This window comes from Entelurus aequoreus, linkage group LG04 (genome assembly GCF_033978785.1).
Source record: "Entelurus aequoreus isolate RoL-2023_Sb linkage group LG04, RoL_Eaeq_v1.1, whole genome shotgun sequence".
In the NCBI taxonomy this organism is placed as follows: Eukaryota; Metazoa; Chordata; class Actinopteri; order Syngnathiformes; family Syngnathidae; genus Entelurus; species Entelurus aequoreus.
In genome coordinates this window covers 33,629,561-33,645,538 of record NC_084734.1, presented here as the reverse complement: position 1 = coordinate 33,645,538, position 15,978 = coordinate 33,629,561, and the positions used below count along the sequence as shown (strand labels likewise).

The 15,978-nt window shown below is 40.4% G+C and overlaps 1 protein-coding gene across 1 annotated transcript in view; it reads left to right on the top strand.

Annotated features, from left to right (window-relative positions):
* Positions 1-298: 298 nt before the first annotated feature.
* LOC133648494 (PIN2/TERF1-interacting telomerase inhibitor 1-like) overlaps positions 299-15,978 on the top strand; it is a 55,969-nt gene continuing 40,289 nt past the window's right edge. The window contains exons 1-5 of the mRNA XM_062044656.1: positions 299-374; positions 943-1,052; positions 4,061-4,153; positions 4,368-4,446; positions 4,677-4,766. Coding sequence (XP_061900640.1) covers positions 356-374; positions 943-1,052; positions 4,061-4,153; positions 4,368-4,446; positions 4,677-4,766 — 391 coding nt within the window. The 5' untranslated portion in view covers positions 299-355. The remainder of the gene's footprint in view (positions 375-942; positions 1,053-4,060; positions 4,154-4,367; positions 4,447-4,676; positions 4,767-15,978) is intronic.

Genomic DNA, 15,978 nt, shown 5'->3' with positions numbered 1-15,978 from the left:
CATTAGTTTTCTTTGTGTATAAAATGTTTATTATTATATATTATTGTATTATATTATATTTTTTATACCGAAATTGCAAGCAAACCCATTAGTGCAAAGTTATGGATGCTTTCTTACGATTGCAGCGCCATCTGCTGGTTGTCTTTATGAAACAACAGGTTGTCTTTATTAAACAACAAGCAATAAAAAACGATTTTAAACAATGATGAGCACATTTTTAAAAAAGACACTTCAGAATGTATAAAAAAATAACAATCTTTAAATACGCAAGTAGGATTTTAAACAGGCGATTGAACGGGCGTCATATTTTCGTCAGGCATCTTCCAAGACTCCCACTCAAGAGGACCCCAGGAGGATGTCCATGCTTGCTGAACGTAAGGAATTTAAAATAAAAAGTATTTTCATGCAAATGTGACATTTTCCTTTTATTTAACAACGTGCATATACGTGTCTTGTGTGTTCAAGCTCCAGAAAAGTGGTCGTTTGTGGAACTATCTGTTAAACGTTACCTAATCAAAGTTCGACTCGCTAGCATCAGCGTTAGCATTGTCTGTTAGCACATGTGTTGTCATGTGAACTTACAATAATTGTTCTGAGTTTATGAGTTGGCATCAGATAAACTTCAAACTACATTATAGCGTGACAAAAAAATTTTTTTTCGTGATATAGCAATTTGGCTTTAATAATATTGTTCAGTCCAGTTCACGTGAATTCTGAATAGAATCATCCATTTTCTACCGCTTGTCCCCTACGGGGTTGCGGGGGAAGGCGAGGAGTACACCCTGGACAAGTCGCTATCTCATCACAGGGCCAACGCAGATAGACAGATAATCAATGTAAAAAAAACAACAAGTTAGCTTGAACTGCTATTTGGTGTCTGATTGTGTCGATTTTATTTTATCAGTAGTTAGTTTTATAATAACAGTGCTTCTCTTTTTCCAGCCCGGAGGAAACAGAAGTGGTCAATTGACCCAAGGAACAGTACCTGGAGCAATGATGACTCCAGGTTTGGTCAGAAGATGTTGGAGCGAATGGGTTGGTCCAAGGGCAAGGTTTGTGTTTGTATTTATTCATGTCGTGAGTTTTGGGTTCAGTTATTTCTGGACATCCTTCCATCCATTTTCTACCGCTTGTCCCTTACGCGGTCGCGGGAGGTGCTGGATTCTCAGCTGCATTCGGTACATCCTGGACAAGTCGCCACCTCATCACAGGGCCAACACACACAGACAACATTCACACTCACATTCACACACTAGGGCCGATTTGATGTTGCCAATCAACCTATACCCAGGTGCATGTCTTTGGAGGTGGGAGGGAACCCAGGCAGTCACAGGGAGAACATGCAAACTCCACACAGAAAGACCCAGAGCCCAGGTTGGAACCCAGGACCTTCGTATTGTGAGGCAAATGAAATTGGAGATGTGATTTATAAATATTATGGCCTAAGAAGTACATGATAATGTGATGAAGCTAAGTAATTATAAGGTATATGGCGCTAAAAACATCAGCTGAGCGTTTATAATGTGCAAGCAGAAAACATTAACCCTGTTAGCCATTTGTATTGCTGGGTTTTAAGGGGAGCTGCACCTTTTTTGGAATTTTATCTATCATCCACAATCTTTAGTTGTACAAGAGCACCACTCTTTCCCTTTTCTGTGCATTCTAAATTGTGTATAACTTCTAGTAAAAGATGACAAACAATGCAGGTAATGGGATTCATCTATTCTATCTATAAAGCCCTCTGAAAAATATCCCAAAACTGGGAACAATGTCTCATTTAGATGCTGTGACTTGCATATTAATCCAGCTATAGCGACATTATTGTAAGCGCTTACGGTGCTGAACAACTTTTCTCACACTGCTTCTCCAACCACTCGTTTGTAGCCAGCCACTAGTTAGCTTGAGCTGCTAATAACATTGGTTGCGACCTGCCTAGAAGGAGCTTCAGCTGCTGCTGTATTGCCTTTACGTTAGCAAAAGTTTTCCCCCTACCTCAGGTGGGGACTCGGCGGGGCGGTTGCTGGTTGTTCCATCTCCATCGTTGGGGTCCCTGCGGGTGGGGTGGGTGGTTCCCGTGGCCCCGTGCTGGGTGGTCCTGTGGCGGCCGACTTGGGTGGGGTGGCCGGGGGCTGGCCTCGCCGCGCTCTCCGGGGTTGGGGGGTGGGCTCGTGGGGGCCCAGTTGCCGGTGGGGCGGGGGCGGTCTTCCCGTCCGGTTGCGGGGGGTGTCGGGGCCCCTCAGGCGGGGCGTCCCGCCTTTCTGCCCGTGTGGGGTGTGGTCTCTCGCTGGCTTGGGGTCTGGCTGTCCCCAGCTTTTCTCGTGCCTTGTCCTCTGCTGGGTGCGTCTGTCTGCTGCCTGCTGCTGGCCCTTGTGGGTGGCGCGGTGGGCCGGGCTCTGGGGTTCCTGTCGCTGTCCGGCTTGGCTGCGTGGGGGCGGTGGTCCCTGGTTCCCTGGGCACCACAACTACTGTTTGTGGGTTGGGCTCTCGGGGAGACTGGGGCAGTACTCTGGCTCCCGCACACACTGGGAGTCAAATGTATTGTACATACAAATTCACATATACTCACATACATACATACACACATACATAGGTACCTACGCTCCCACATACATATACAAATACAGTACATATTTACACACTCAAAGTTCGTACATCCACACGCACATTCATTATACAAACATACACATACACATACTGTACATATACATTCACTGTACAAACATACATATACACTTACTGTACATATACACTCACTGTACAAACACATATACACATACTGTACATATACATTCACTGTACAAACACACATATTGTATACATATACATTCACTGTACAAACACACATACTGTATACACATACTGTACATATACATTCACTGTACAAACACACACATACACATACTGTACATATACATTCACGGTACAAACACACGTATACACATACTGTACACATACAAGTACATACACTCATGCACATAATCACGTTTCATCAAACATATATTAATGTTGTTGTCCTAGGGTAAACTGGGTATAACACATGGCACACTGACAAAGATTAACCTATTGTTACTATAACAATCTACAAGGTTAATGTAGGTTGCTTCTCTTTCTTCCCCTCCATTTTTCTGCATTCTTTCATATCTCAAGTTATCATTACGTATATGTATTGTTGCATTTGAACAACTGTATTGTTGATAATAAAGGTAAAGTATTGGTATTGTTCATTATCAATAGCGCTAATTCTATTTGTATTCGTATTGCTCAATTTTTAGTGTAATAATGCTCATTGTCATTTCTGTATTATTTTTTATTTTTTCGCTAACTGCTTATTTGCTATTACTTTTACCATCATATTTGTACATGTCGTATTTGCTGATGTTGCTCTATTGTTGTTGTGTTTGCTGTTGTTGTTTTTGTCTCTCTGTCTAATCCCCCTCTTGTCCCCACAATTCCCCCCTCTGTCCTCCTTTTTTTCTCTTTCTATCCCCTCCTGCTCCGGCCCGGCTGCACCAAATGATAATATAAATACATTTAATAAAGTCAAATACAAATAAGGCAACAAGAGAAGTATCCTACACTTCTCTTTTGTAAAGTAAATCTGAACAGCCGATATAGGCATCTACATCTACTATATGATTTGCCTGAGAAGCTGGACAGGACAAAAAAAAAAGAAAAGGTGATAGAAGACTGGATGGAATTGGAGTCACAGCCTTTAGCCGAGTCATCAGGCTACCATGACAACCACGCTTCCGTGTCCTGTGACGCCATTTCCTTCTGAAGCGCCGGCTAGGGCCACTGGGTCCTCCCCATTTATCAGGCCGAGATGATCACGTTGCTATTTACATGTTTGCTGTATGTTGCATATTTTATGCTTTATTATTAAACAAAATGCAAATATTATGGACTTAAAAAGAATGAAACTTTTTTCCGGAACTATTTTCTGGGAGGAAAGGAGCATGAATCAGCGAGTTTTTCCCACATATATAAAGACATACAGTGCTACAAATCTACTTTAAAGACACAATGAGTAATACATATATGGCTGTACTACTCTTTGCAGGGCCTTGGCAGAATGGAACAAGGAGCCACTGACCACATCAAGGTGAAACCTAAAAACGACCACAATGGTGTTGGAAGCAAAGAAAGCCATGAGGTGAGCTTATTAAGTATTTAGGACATTTGTTGAGGTTACTGCTGGTATATTTTTGCATGCAAACTTGTAAAGTATGTCAACTCTGCATTTTCTGTACATATGTGTATACTTTTTATTTTTTGTAATAATAACTGGTAGCGTATGTCCCAGTTAATTGTACCATATTAATTCCATGCCTACATTTACAAGTGATTCCTTTCTGTTGTGTGCTTAGGATAACTGGATCACCCACCAAGATGATTTCAATGACCTTCTTGCTCAGCTAAACAACTGCCATGGCCAAAAAAACACTGGTAATGATAAAAATATATATTTTGAACCTCTTCCAAGTTGTTTTTGTGCTCGTTTACATCATTGAACTTTTTCTGTGTTGACGCTACTTTTGAGGGACAGTAGAGGGTGCTGCAGGGCATGAGATGCACATTGTTATAAGGGAGTGGAGAACGGACACAGTACTGTGTGTTACTGATGTAACTTTGATTGTCTGTGTGTATATATTACATATATATTTTGCTAATTGCAGAACCTCTGCCGAAAGAACAGAACAGCTTTAGCTTGGAAGACAAGTCGAAGACCTCCAAAAAACGAGTTCATTATATGAAATTTGCAAAAGGTGAGTGTCACAACCAAGAGTCCTTTCTTGATATTGACAATCGACAAATGCCTTTTAAATTTTTTTTACATATAACAACTTATCCCTCATTCTCAGTAATTACCTTGAACAAATTTACTACTTGCATTCCAAAACGTTATCATGTCTTCTACTTAAGTGATTTATTAAAAAAAAAAAAGAAGAAAAAAAAAAAGGATTTTGGCTACATGTCACTATTTTCTTTATTAACTTTGATGCCATCCAACCCAGACGCCCTCCCTTACCCCTCACTGAGTCCACTTCGCATGGCTCACAGCTCTAGACGCTGATCAGAGATCTGTCAACCTCCCTAAGGTCATTTGGCCCTGGTCACTGCTAGGGGAGGTTATTCATGATGATGTAACCTTTAACTTTCATTACTCCTTTACATATCAGGAAGTCTTGCTGGGTGATAGGCACAAGGAGGAACTTGGTGTTTAAGGATGACTGGAGAGCAAAATGAGTAAGCACTAGGTCATACTTTAAGGGTGAGATGCTTCTAGTTGGGAGATTAAAGGGCTAACAGACAGTTTTGTAGCTGTAACAGCTTGGACAGGAACCACTAACTTGTTACTTTATAACATTTTCAAATAACCTGCCAATCGTAGGTCTTTGCCGATAACACATTTTGATGGACAATACATTGTCCGTGTTGATGGGCTCATATTGCTCATTAGGTTTGAAGCCGAAAAATTCCCACAATGAGACATTTGGATTCGAAAACTTTTTTTTTTTCCTTCTGATTTTTTGTTGCCCTGCAAAGCTTCTCACTAGCAAGTCGTGACTAGTGAGGCTCAGTCGGTAGCAGTCCCGCCTCCACTCACATAACAACAGTTGTGAATGACTCACAGGGGTTTACACTGTTCAACCAATTCTGCTATTGAACGAACCCACGCAGGTGTTGAGAACAATGCACAGAGTGAAACCTCTTGTATACTAGTTGAAATTTAGACTACGTTTACACTGCAGGCCAAAGTTGCCCAAATCTATTTTTTTTTTAGATCTGACTTTTTCCAGCTGACTGTTTATACTGCAAGTAAAATGGGATTTTTTAAAATCAGACTCCAGTTTAAACGCGCACAGGCCCTGATGTGGCCTCGACGTCCCTTACATGCGAACTTCAATAAAGTGAAAACAAAGGAAGTTAACCGGGACGAAGTCGCTGCTACTATAAAATAAAAGTCACAACACCTTAAAAATTAGTGGGGTTTTTTACGTGAAAATAAATGATAGTAAAATAATGTATGAATGGATGTATATAGTGTAATATATTTGGGAGGGTTGTAATTTTTTAAATTTCTGTTAATTTGTGGAGACACCAATATCAGCATGGATCTACGGGAGACTTATTTGTCAACTCACATGTAAGAAAATGCGCCGCAGTGTCAATTCCGGTCTTTCAACAATCGCTATTTCTTCGTGGGTTCGATCCCCGGGCTTTTTGGTGTTTCTGTGTGGAGTTTGCATGTTCTCCCCCTGACTGTGTGGTTTCCCTCCAGGTACTCCAGCTTATTCCCACCTCCAAAGACATACACCTGGGAATAGGTTGATTGGCGACACTAAATTGGCCCTAGTGTGTGAATGTGAGTGTGAATATTGTCTGTCTATGTTGGCCCTGCGATGAGGTGGCGACTTGTCCCGAGTGCAGCTGGGATAGGCTCCAGCACCCCCGCGACTCAGAGGGAAAAGCGGTAGAAAATGGATGGATGGACATATAGCCCATTAATTGCGCGCAACTGTCAAGTGATGCACAGAAATTTTTGGTCGTCTTAAATAGAAACCGAAACCGGATGTGGCGATGAAATATCCATTTTCGCTGGTGACTGCGTCTTTCCGGCACACACGAATGATGTAGCTCGCCCAAAGCTGACAAAAAAGTCACATTGAGGTTGCGTTGCATTGAAGTCAAATGTTAAAAGATCAGATTCTAATCGGATTCAGGACTATCTCTTGATGTGGCCTGAATCTGATGCCAAAATATCAGATTTGAAGCACTTTGGAGCATTTAGACTGGCAAAAAAAATCAGATCTGTGTCACTTGAGGGCAAAAAAAATCAGATTTGGTGTGCTCTTTTTTTGAGGAATTTTGTCTATCGTTCACTATTATTACGTAAGACAAGATGTATTTTTTCTAAATGCATTCTAACTCGTAAATAATTGCGAGCAAAAGTCAGCTTAGAGTGCGTCCTATGCAAGGTCTTCTATTCCGCTCATAAAGACTTCGAAATAACCATCCCAAAACCGCCAACAATACTCCATTTACATTTTGTGACTTGAATATTAACCAACTATTTGGAGAGGTGGGAATGTTTGGCCACCTTACAATTCGATTACGATTCAGGAGCTACGATTCGATTCAAAATCGATTATTGATGCATCTTTATATATACTGAAGCAGTTTTTTCTTTTCTTTCTTTTCCTTTCACTAAATAAGCATTCATCACATGCAAATAATCATTAACTTAGAATTCAATGGCAGCAACAGATTGCAAAAAAGTTGGCACAGAGGCATTTTTACCGCTGTGTTACTTCGCCTTTCCTTTTAACAACACTCAGTAAACGTTTGGGAACTGAGGGGACCAATTTTAGAAGCTTTTCAGGTGGAATTCTTTCCCATTCTTGCTTGATGTACAGCTTAAGTTGTTCAAAAGTCTGGAGTCTCCGTTGTCAGATTTTACGCTTCATAATGTGCCACACATTTTCAATGGGAGACAGGTCTGGACTACAGGCAGGCCAGTCTAGTACCCGCACTCTTTTACTACGACGCCATGCTGTTGTAACACGTGCAGAATGTGGCTTGGCATTGTCTTGCTGAAATAAGCAGGGCGTTCATGATATGTTGCTCTAAAACCTGTATGTACCTTTCAGCATTAATGGTGCCTTCACAGATGTGTAAGCTACCCATGCCTTGGGCACTAATACACCCCCATACCATCACAGATGCTGGCTTTTGAACTTTGCGCCTATAACAGTCCGGATGGTTCTTTTCCTGTTTGGTCCGGAGGACACGACATCCACAGTTTCCAAAAACAATTTGAAATTAAGATTAAAGTACCAATGATTGTCACACACACACTAGATGTGGTGAAATTTGTCCTCTGCATTTGACCCATCCCCTTGGGGAGCAGTGGGCAGCAGCGGCGCCGCGCCCGGGAATGTGGACTCATCAGACCACAGAACACTTTGCATCAGTCCATCTTAGATGAACTCGGGCCCAGCGAAGTCGGCTGAGTTTCTGGGTTTTGTTGATAAATGGCTTTCGCTTTGCATAGTAGAGTTTTTAACGTGTACTTACAGATGTAGTGACGAACTGTAGTTACTAACAGTGGATTTTTGAAGTGTTCCTGAGCCTATGTAGTGATATCCTTTACACACTGATGTCGTTTTTTTATGCAGTACCACCTGAGTGATCGAAGGTCACGTGCATTGCCGCTTACGTGCAGTGATTTCTCCAGATTCTCTGAAACTTTTGATGATATTACGGACAGTAGATGGTTAAATCCGTAAATTCCTTGCAATAGCTCTTTGAAAAATGTTGTTCTTAAACTGTTCGACAATTTGCTCACGCATTTTGTTCACAAAGTGGTGACCTTTGCCCCATGTTGAGAATGACTGAGCATTTCATGGAAGCTGCTTTTATACCCAATTGTGGCACCCTCCTGTTCCCAATTAGCCTGTTCACCTGTGGGATGTTCCAAATAAGTGTCTGATGGGCATTCCTCAACTGTCTGTCTTTTTTGCCACTTGTGCCAGCTTTTTTGAAACATGTTGCAGGAATTTAATTCCAAATGACCTAATATTTGCAAAAAATAACAAAGTTTACCAGTTTGAACGTTAAGTATCTTGTCTTTGCAGTGTATTCAATTGAATATAGTTTGAAAAGGATTTGAAAATCAATGTATTCGGATTTTATTTACGATTTACGCTATGTGCCAACTTCACAGGTTTTGGGTTTGTTTTTTTGTAAATGACAAGCTTTGGGCAGCGTGCTTGAACACAGTGGCCATTCTCTCCCTGAGCTTGGAGATTTACTCCAGAGTAGAGGGTGAGAGGGAAACAGTATCTCGATTACTCCCTATGTTTTGCACATATGAAAAAAGAAAGAAAAAGCAAAACCATTTTAAATGCTTGCTTTACTACGCTCCCATTAGGTATGCTGATAACTCACATGCTGTCATCAATGACAACAGTCTCATCTTTTTATTAAAAGTTGCATTAAACCAAAGAAAAAAATATTTTTAGATAAATGTTGCTGGTTATTTTTGTTGGCAGAAAAATAAAGCGAGTCTTCCGCTTATTGACCTTTTGTTAAAGTAATTAATCAGTGATCACTTTGTTCGGTAAACATCTGGAAGATCTCTACGTCATTCAGCAGCTACTTCCCGCTTCCTGTTTGGGGCATCTGGCTTGTCCATTTATGTGGACATAGCAGATGACCCCATCAGATTAAAGCTTATCAGGATGTTTGCTACCTGTGCTGGGTCAACTCCAGATGGTGAAGTATGGCTGTCAGACTAACTAGCTAAAATGTTATTCCAGCTTAGTTTTTAACACTGCGTACAATTTTGGAGCCCTTAAAATAGCCCCTTGATAAGTGACCCTAACAGTACCTTTCTCATGCGTTTTGACCAGTGATTAATGTGTATGTTCTGTCGAACATTTGTGTTGACTGTTTCATTGTCTTTGCCCCGGGACATACTTGTACCCCAGCCCATCATCAGCCAATAATCTGTGATGGTCCCCTGAGACTATTTCGGTGAAATGCATTCCACTTCTCTTCACCAGCTGTTTGGGCCCTCCAAAAAAGAAGGAAGCACCTGACTTTTTGGCACCTGTCAAAGATTTTGGTCTACTGTGGAAGAGGAAAGGAAAGACGCCTAATGGGAAATTTAGGAAGGCTGTGTTCACAAGAAGACCAGCCTCCAGACCTATCTTTGCAGATGAAGCTTTTTACGCAACCAAAGTGACGCTTGCTTCTCTTATTTATCTTAATAATTGATTTGGACATTTGACTGCTTAATAGCAGGTGGCTGATAGGTGTCTCTCGTACAAATTGATTACTTTCTAACTGCCGGGAATATATTTGATTTCCCTGCACAGCACATAACATTTAGTATCATTTTTTAAAATTATATTATTAACCTGTCCAGTGTAGCTACATGGGCAAATAATATTGTCGAGTTATGTACCCGTATCTGCTCTACAGATTGACTTTATGAAAGAGAAGTGTGGGATACTTCTCTTGTTGCATGATTTACATTTAACTTTATTAAGTGTTTATATATATTTAGTGTTTGATGCAACTGGACCGGAGCAGGAGAAAATTAAGGCAGAGGGGATAATTGTGGGGACGAGAAACAAGACAGATGGCGACAACAACAAAAAATTAACTACATCAGCAGATACACTAAATATGAATATACCAGTATTAATTAAATAAAAAGAGATTAGTAACACTGTATCACATGCCCTTTAAAAGGACACTGCACTTCTTGGTGAATATTGTCTATTATTCACAATCCTATGTAAGACGAGCACACACATATATTTCTTTTTTTTAAATTAATTCTAACTATTTTGGTCGTTTTAAGCATTGTTTTCAAAATCGCATCAAAACATTTGCTATTTCCTACAACTACTACTACCTCTAATCATGGTAGTTTTAATGAGATCAATGATGACTACTTTGGGACGAATGATAATCAAAATATTGTATTTTTGAGCCTGCATATAAGGAGGATGAGCTACAAGTTTTAGAAGCTGAGTGAGAAGCAGATCCACCAAGTAGCACTATTGCTAAGTGCTAAACAAGAAATACAAACTACGAACATATTAAAACAATCACTTAAAATGCAATGTCTGTTCTCATTGGGATGCTGCCGACTGATGGGATGTTTACATCTTCCCGTTTAAATGAAAAATAAACCATAATCCTCACGCAGATCAAAAGAAAAAAGTTGGGCGCAAACAAATGTCTTTTAGTGTCTTTCTCGACTTCTCTGGGTCCAATTCAATGTCAGAGTTCAACAACTTCTTGACTTATGGCCTCGCACCTTCTACTATACAAGTGAAAGGCATTTTTCATCATCTAGAATTAACTTTTATTTGAATAATGTAGTCTTGCAATGGATCTGGTTGTCTTTTTAGTAATACCTATATTTATTAGCCCCATTATGTACTACTGCCATAATCTACACAAATATTGAAATTGGCCACAACAAATTTGTTTTGAGAAAAAAAACTTGCACAAATATTTCTAAATAACAAACCAAAGTTATACTTGTTATTTTTCCTACATCATCCTACCTAAAGGCCTTTATGTAAATGCTTGCACGCATGTGCATTCAAACACACACACAAGACATTTTGCTGCCAAAAGACATGTTTCTCGCTGGTCTAAATGCTAGGTTTGCTTTCTGAGTGACTTGCGATGACTAGCTTAGCCAGCGATTATTATGTTAACTTTGGGAAATACCGGTACCTGAACGTGTGTCCTTAAATTTGTGTTGGATGTCAACAGGAACTTTTTTGTGGGTGCACAATAAACATCGAAATGTGTAATTACTCAGTGAGGTCTCGATGGGTGGCATGAACTTGATTAGGTATGGCTATGGTGATTTACATGATAAAGACACCTCTGCCGTCTCCTCTGCCATTGTCTCCAACTTTGCGCTGCCAACTTCCATCCTAACACCACTAGACAATTCACGGGCATTTTTTTGGACACTTTCACTGATGGAAAAGATAGGTCAGTGACATAATATGGCAGAAATGCATTCAAGGTTTAGAAATGCCTGGGAAAAAGTTATCTGTAGACTCTAACGCGCTACTTAGCCACAAAGTAGTTTCAGCACTAAAAATCTATTTGATGTAGAAAACAGCGACATAAGACCACGCTACCAAGCTTGCTTCCTTTGTAAGTATGCAGGGTGCTTTCTTCTAATGCGCTGCATCATCGATGTAGTACTACCGTATAGTGACATAGCAGCTGTGTTTGACCATACACACATTTTCCAGCTTGAAATGATTGTAATACTTTCGACGGCTTCTCTCGTTTTATTTGGGTCCTTTTCTCTCTTTCTTTCTCGTCTTTTTTGAGCCATCTCTATCTTTCTGCAAGTTTTCTGCTACACGCTCACACCACCACTCTCGTGTGCGGTTTATCGGAGCAGTCTTATGAAAACAATTTATGTATTTTAAGTTTTGTGCATTTCATTAATCCATCCATTTTCTACCGCTTGTCCCTCTCGGGGTGGCGGGGGTGGTTGGAGCCTATCCCAGCTGCATTCGGACGGAAGGCGGGGTACACCCTGGACAAGTCGCCACCTCATCGCAGGGCCAACACAGATGAGACAACATTCACATTCACACACAAGGGCCAATTTAGTGTTACAATCACATGGTCTGGATTTTATGCATTTTTTTTAATAACATTTGTTTATTGGATTTAGATGCATATAGTTGACAGGGAGAGCCAAACATGCAATCAATGTTGTGTCTCCCCCCCCAACAAGTAAAACATTTAAATAAAATAAATAATTGAATAAATAAAAGAGAAACCACAGATATCAACATAAAACCACAGACAGTTGAATACCTGAATGGCCATAGAGAGATACAACGACCAGCAAACACACTGAAGGCTTATCAACCACCCACATTTCAATTGTTTTTGAGTCAGGGTTAATTTGGAGATCAGTCTCTCCTACATACTTAGAAAGGAACCCAGGTCTCTGCAAATATTGTTTACGTATTTGTGAGTCTTCTTATTCCAAATGAAGTCTAGAATCTGACTATCTAATTTACGAAAGAAGGACTGAGGGAGAAAAGTGGTATGCAATGGAACAGAAAGGAAAATCGCGGAAGTACATTCATTTGAATAGAGTTGACGTGTGCCACCGTGGATTAAGTAAGTAATTATCAGTGTTCAAAGTCTCCCTGGATTTGTGGCTCAGTAAAGCAAAGTTGGCTTTATAAAGCTCGGCAAGCATAACCTGGACACCCAAGCATGAGAATATTTGCTAGGCAATTTAAAAGGGAAAATTGTGCTTAGAATATTTCTTAGCAGCTGAGTTTACAGGAAATATTTCACTTTTACCCAAGTTCAATTTGTAACCAGACACATGGCCAAAAGCTTGAAGAGTTACTCAGGGCAGCCGGGACTGATACGTAGAGGTCCGAGATAAATAGAAGATCATTTGCGTAGAGAGGGACTGCACATTGTGCCTACATATACCCATAATAAGTGAAGCGCTATTGACAGAGGCTCAATGGCAAGAGCAAAAAGCAATGGGCTGAGAGGATAGCCGTGCCGCGTAAAACGATAGAGGCGAAAGTTTTGGGATTGATTATCATTTGTCCTGACCGAGGCCGCTGGGGATGAATAGATAAGCTTAACCCACGAGATAAAACTATTACTGAAGCCGAATCTGTCCAAGACATAATATTGATAGTTCCACTGCGCCTTTTCCACATCCAGTGGTATCACTGCCTCTTGGATATCGGAAGCAGGAACATTGTACAATATATTGAAAATACGTCGAAGATTAGAAAAGGAGTGCCTATTTCGGATGAACCCAGTGTGATCTGCATTAGTAATAGATGGAAGAATAGTGTCAAGACGTAAAGCTAGCAGTTTAGACAATAATTTAAAATCCACATTCGATTCAAAATTCACACTCCAGTCTCTGCAGAGTGGTGAGGACGGCGGAAAAGATCATCAGGACTCCTCTTCCTCCTATCCAGGAAATCGCAAAAAGCCGCTGCCTGACCAGGGCTCAGGAAATCGCAAAAAGCCGCTGCCTAACCAGGGCTCAGAAAATCTGCAGAGACTCCTCCCACCCCCACCAAGGACTGTTTTCACTGCTGCACTCTAGAAAGCGGTTCCGCAGCCTCCGTAGCAGAACCTCCAGGTTCTGTAACAGCTTTTTCCCTCAGGCCATAAGACTCTTGAACGCATCATAATAATCCCCTCAATTCCCCCCCAAAACGGATGAACTCGCTGGAATATAAAGACAATATAATATACATTCATAAACGTGGATGCATATGCAAAAGTGCAATATATTTATCTGTACGGTAATCTATTTATTTATGTCTGCACCTTATTGCTCTTTTATCCTGCACTACAATGAGCTAATGCAACAACCTTTCGTTCTTATCTGTACTGTAAAGTTCAACTTTGAATGACAAAAGGAAGTCTAAGTCAACAGGCTAATAGGACGATACAAAGTGTTTCAAGTGGAGAGAAATTGACACATGGTTAAGCGTTTGTGAGAGGTGGCCAGATTTAAATAATTAATTGTACATATTCAATAATAAAGGGGCAGGTTTATGGCAAAAGTTTTTGTTAAAATTCGGAAAGGTAAACATCCAGTCCAACCTTGCTGCAACATTCAGTTCTGCAGCAGTGACTGGTCTCTCCAATTCCATCGCAGCGGACTGATGAACTGAGTGGATGTCCAGTTTATTAAAAAAGTCATCCTGGTCATGGGTAGAAATTGAGCAGGCGAGTCCTTAAGTACGTTATTTATCTCAAGGTAAATAACGTACCCTAGGAGTTACACCTGACTCAGTTTGAATCTGTGTAATATTATGAGATGTTGATATCTGGTGTAATGAATGGGCGAATAATAATATGCTGGCATTATCGCCATGTTCAAAAAACTGGAATCTTGAGCCCAGCATTTGGTCAGTGGCGTGATCTGACGTAAGATTATCCAGTTCTGCCTATAGAGAGAGCTTTTCCTTGTAAGCATCTGAGTTTTGAGAGACAGCGAAAGAGTTGTCTAGTGAGTGTATGTGTTGTCAGCTTAGTCAATTTATTCTTCCTGAGTCTTTTCTCTTAACTTGTAGGAGAATTTATCTCCCCCCTAATATATGCCTTAAGCGTCTCCCAGAGCACAGAGGCCAACACTCTAGGGGTCTTGTTCAAGAGTATAAATGTTTTTGACGTGAAACAAATTCCACAAAGTCCTCATTTAAGAGTAATCGTGTATTAAGACGCCATGGCGCATGTGTGGTTGTTAGGTTTTCAAAGTGAATATCCATTAAAATGGATCCGGAGACACACGAGGCTTGGAGAGGCCTGGCTTGTCGGATTTTCTTCGGCCAGACATCACAGAATTCACAGGCGCAATGACAAAAAAGGAAGTGTGCGGACACGACAGGTTAGTAAAGGTATAAGTTGACGAATTGAGTTAGCAAAAGTGCCAATAAAACATGAAAAAGCTCACATTTCCCAGATTTTAGGAATTTTAGGAGTAAACTGAATAAACGAACCATTGTAGCAATAAAATACAAATCAAAGCTAGTCAAATTAATGAATATAATCAATGAACTGCTGCAGCCCTAATTGTAATGATGGCAATAATGTAACTAAAACGGAAAAATAACCTTAAAAAAATGGCAAATCTTGTCATCCAATGTTTTATTGTTAATGTATAATGTAAAACCTTTCACACTAGACAATGTCAAAGGTATGTTTTTAATTTTTAATTGTCCTACACACTTAAATACTCAACTTTAATGACTATAAGAGTTAAGGACTGACGGAAATATTTCCGTTGCCTTACACTTTTCACATTCAACATTCTTGTTGCGCAGATGTACTGTAGGTAAAACTACCGTATTTTTCGGACTATAAGTCGCTCCGGAGTATACGTCGCACCGGCCAAAAATGCACAATAAAGAAGGAAAAAAACATACAGTATATACGTGGCACTTACAGTATATATATATATACACGAGGGTTGCTGGTTACTGGGGTTCAATCCCCACCTTCTACCATCCTAGTCACGTCCGTTGTGTCCTTGGGCAAGACACTTCACCCTTGCTCCTGATGGGTGCTGGTAGCACCTTGCATGGCAGCTCCCTCCATCAGTGTGTGAATGTGTGTGTGAATGGGTGAATGTGGAAATACTGTCAAAGCGCTTTGAGTACCTTTTTAAGGTAGAAAAGCACTATACAAGTATAACCCATTTATCATTTATTTATCATAAGTCGCATTTTGGGGGGAAATTTATTTGATAAAATCCAACACCAAGAATAGACATTTGGAAGGCAATTTAAAATAAATAAAAAATAGTGAACAACAGGCTGAATAAGTGTACGCCATATGACGCACAAATAACCAACTGAGAACGTGCCTGGTATGTTACGCAACACATCATGGCAAGAGTCATTCAAATAACTA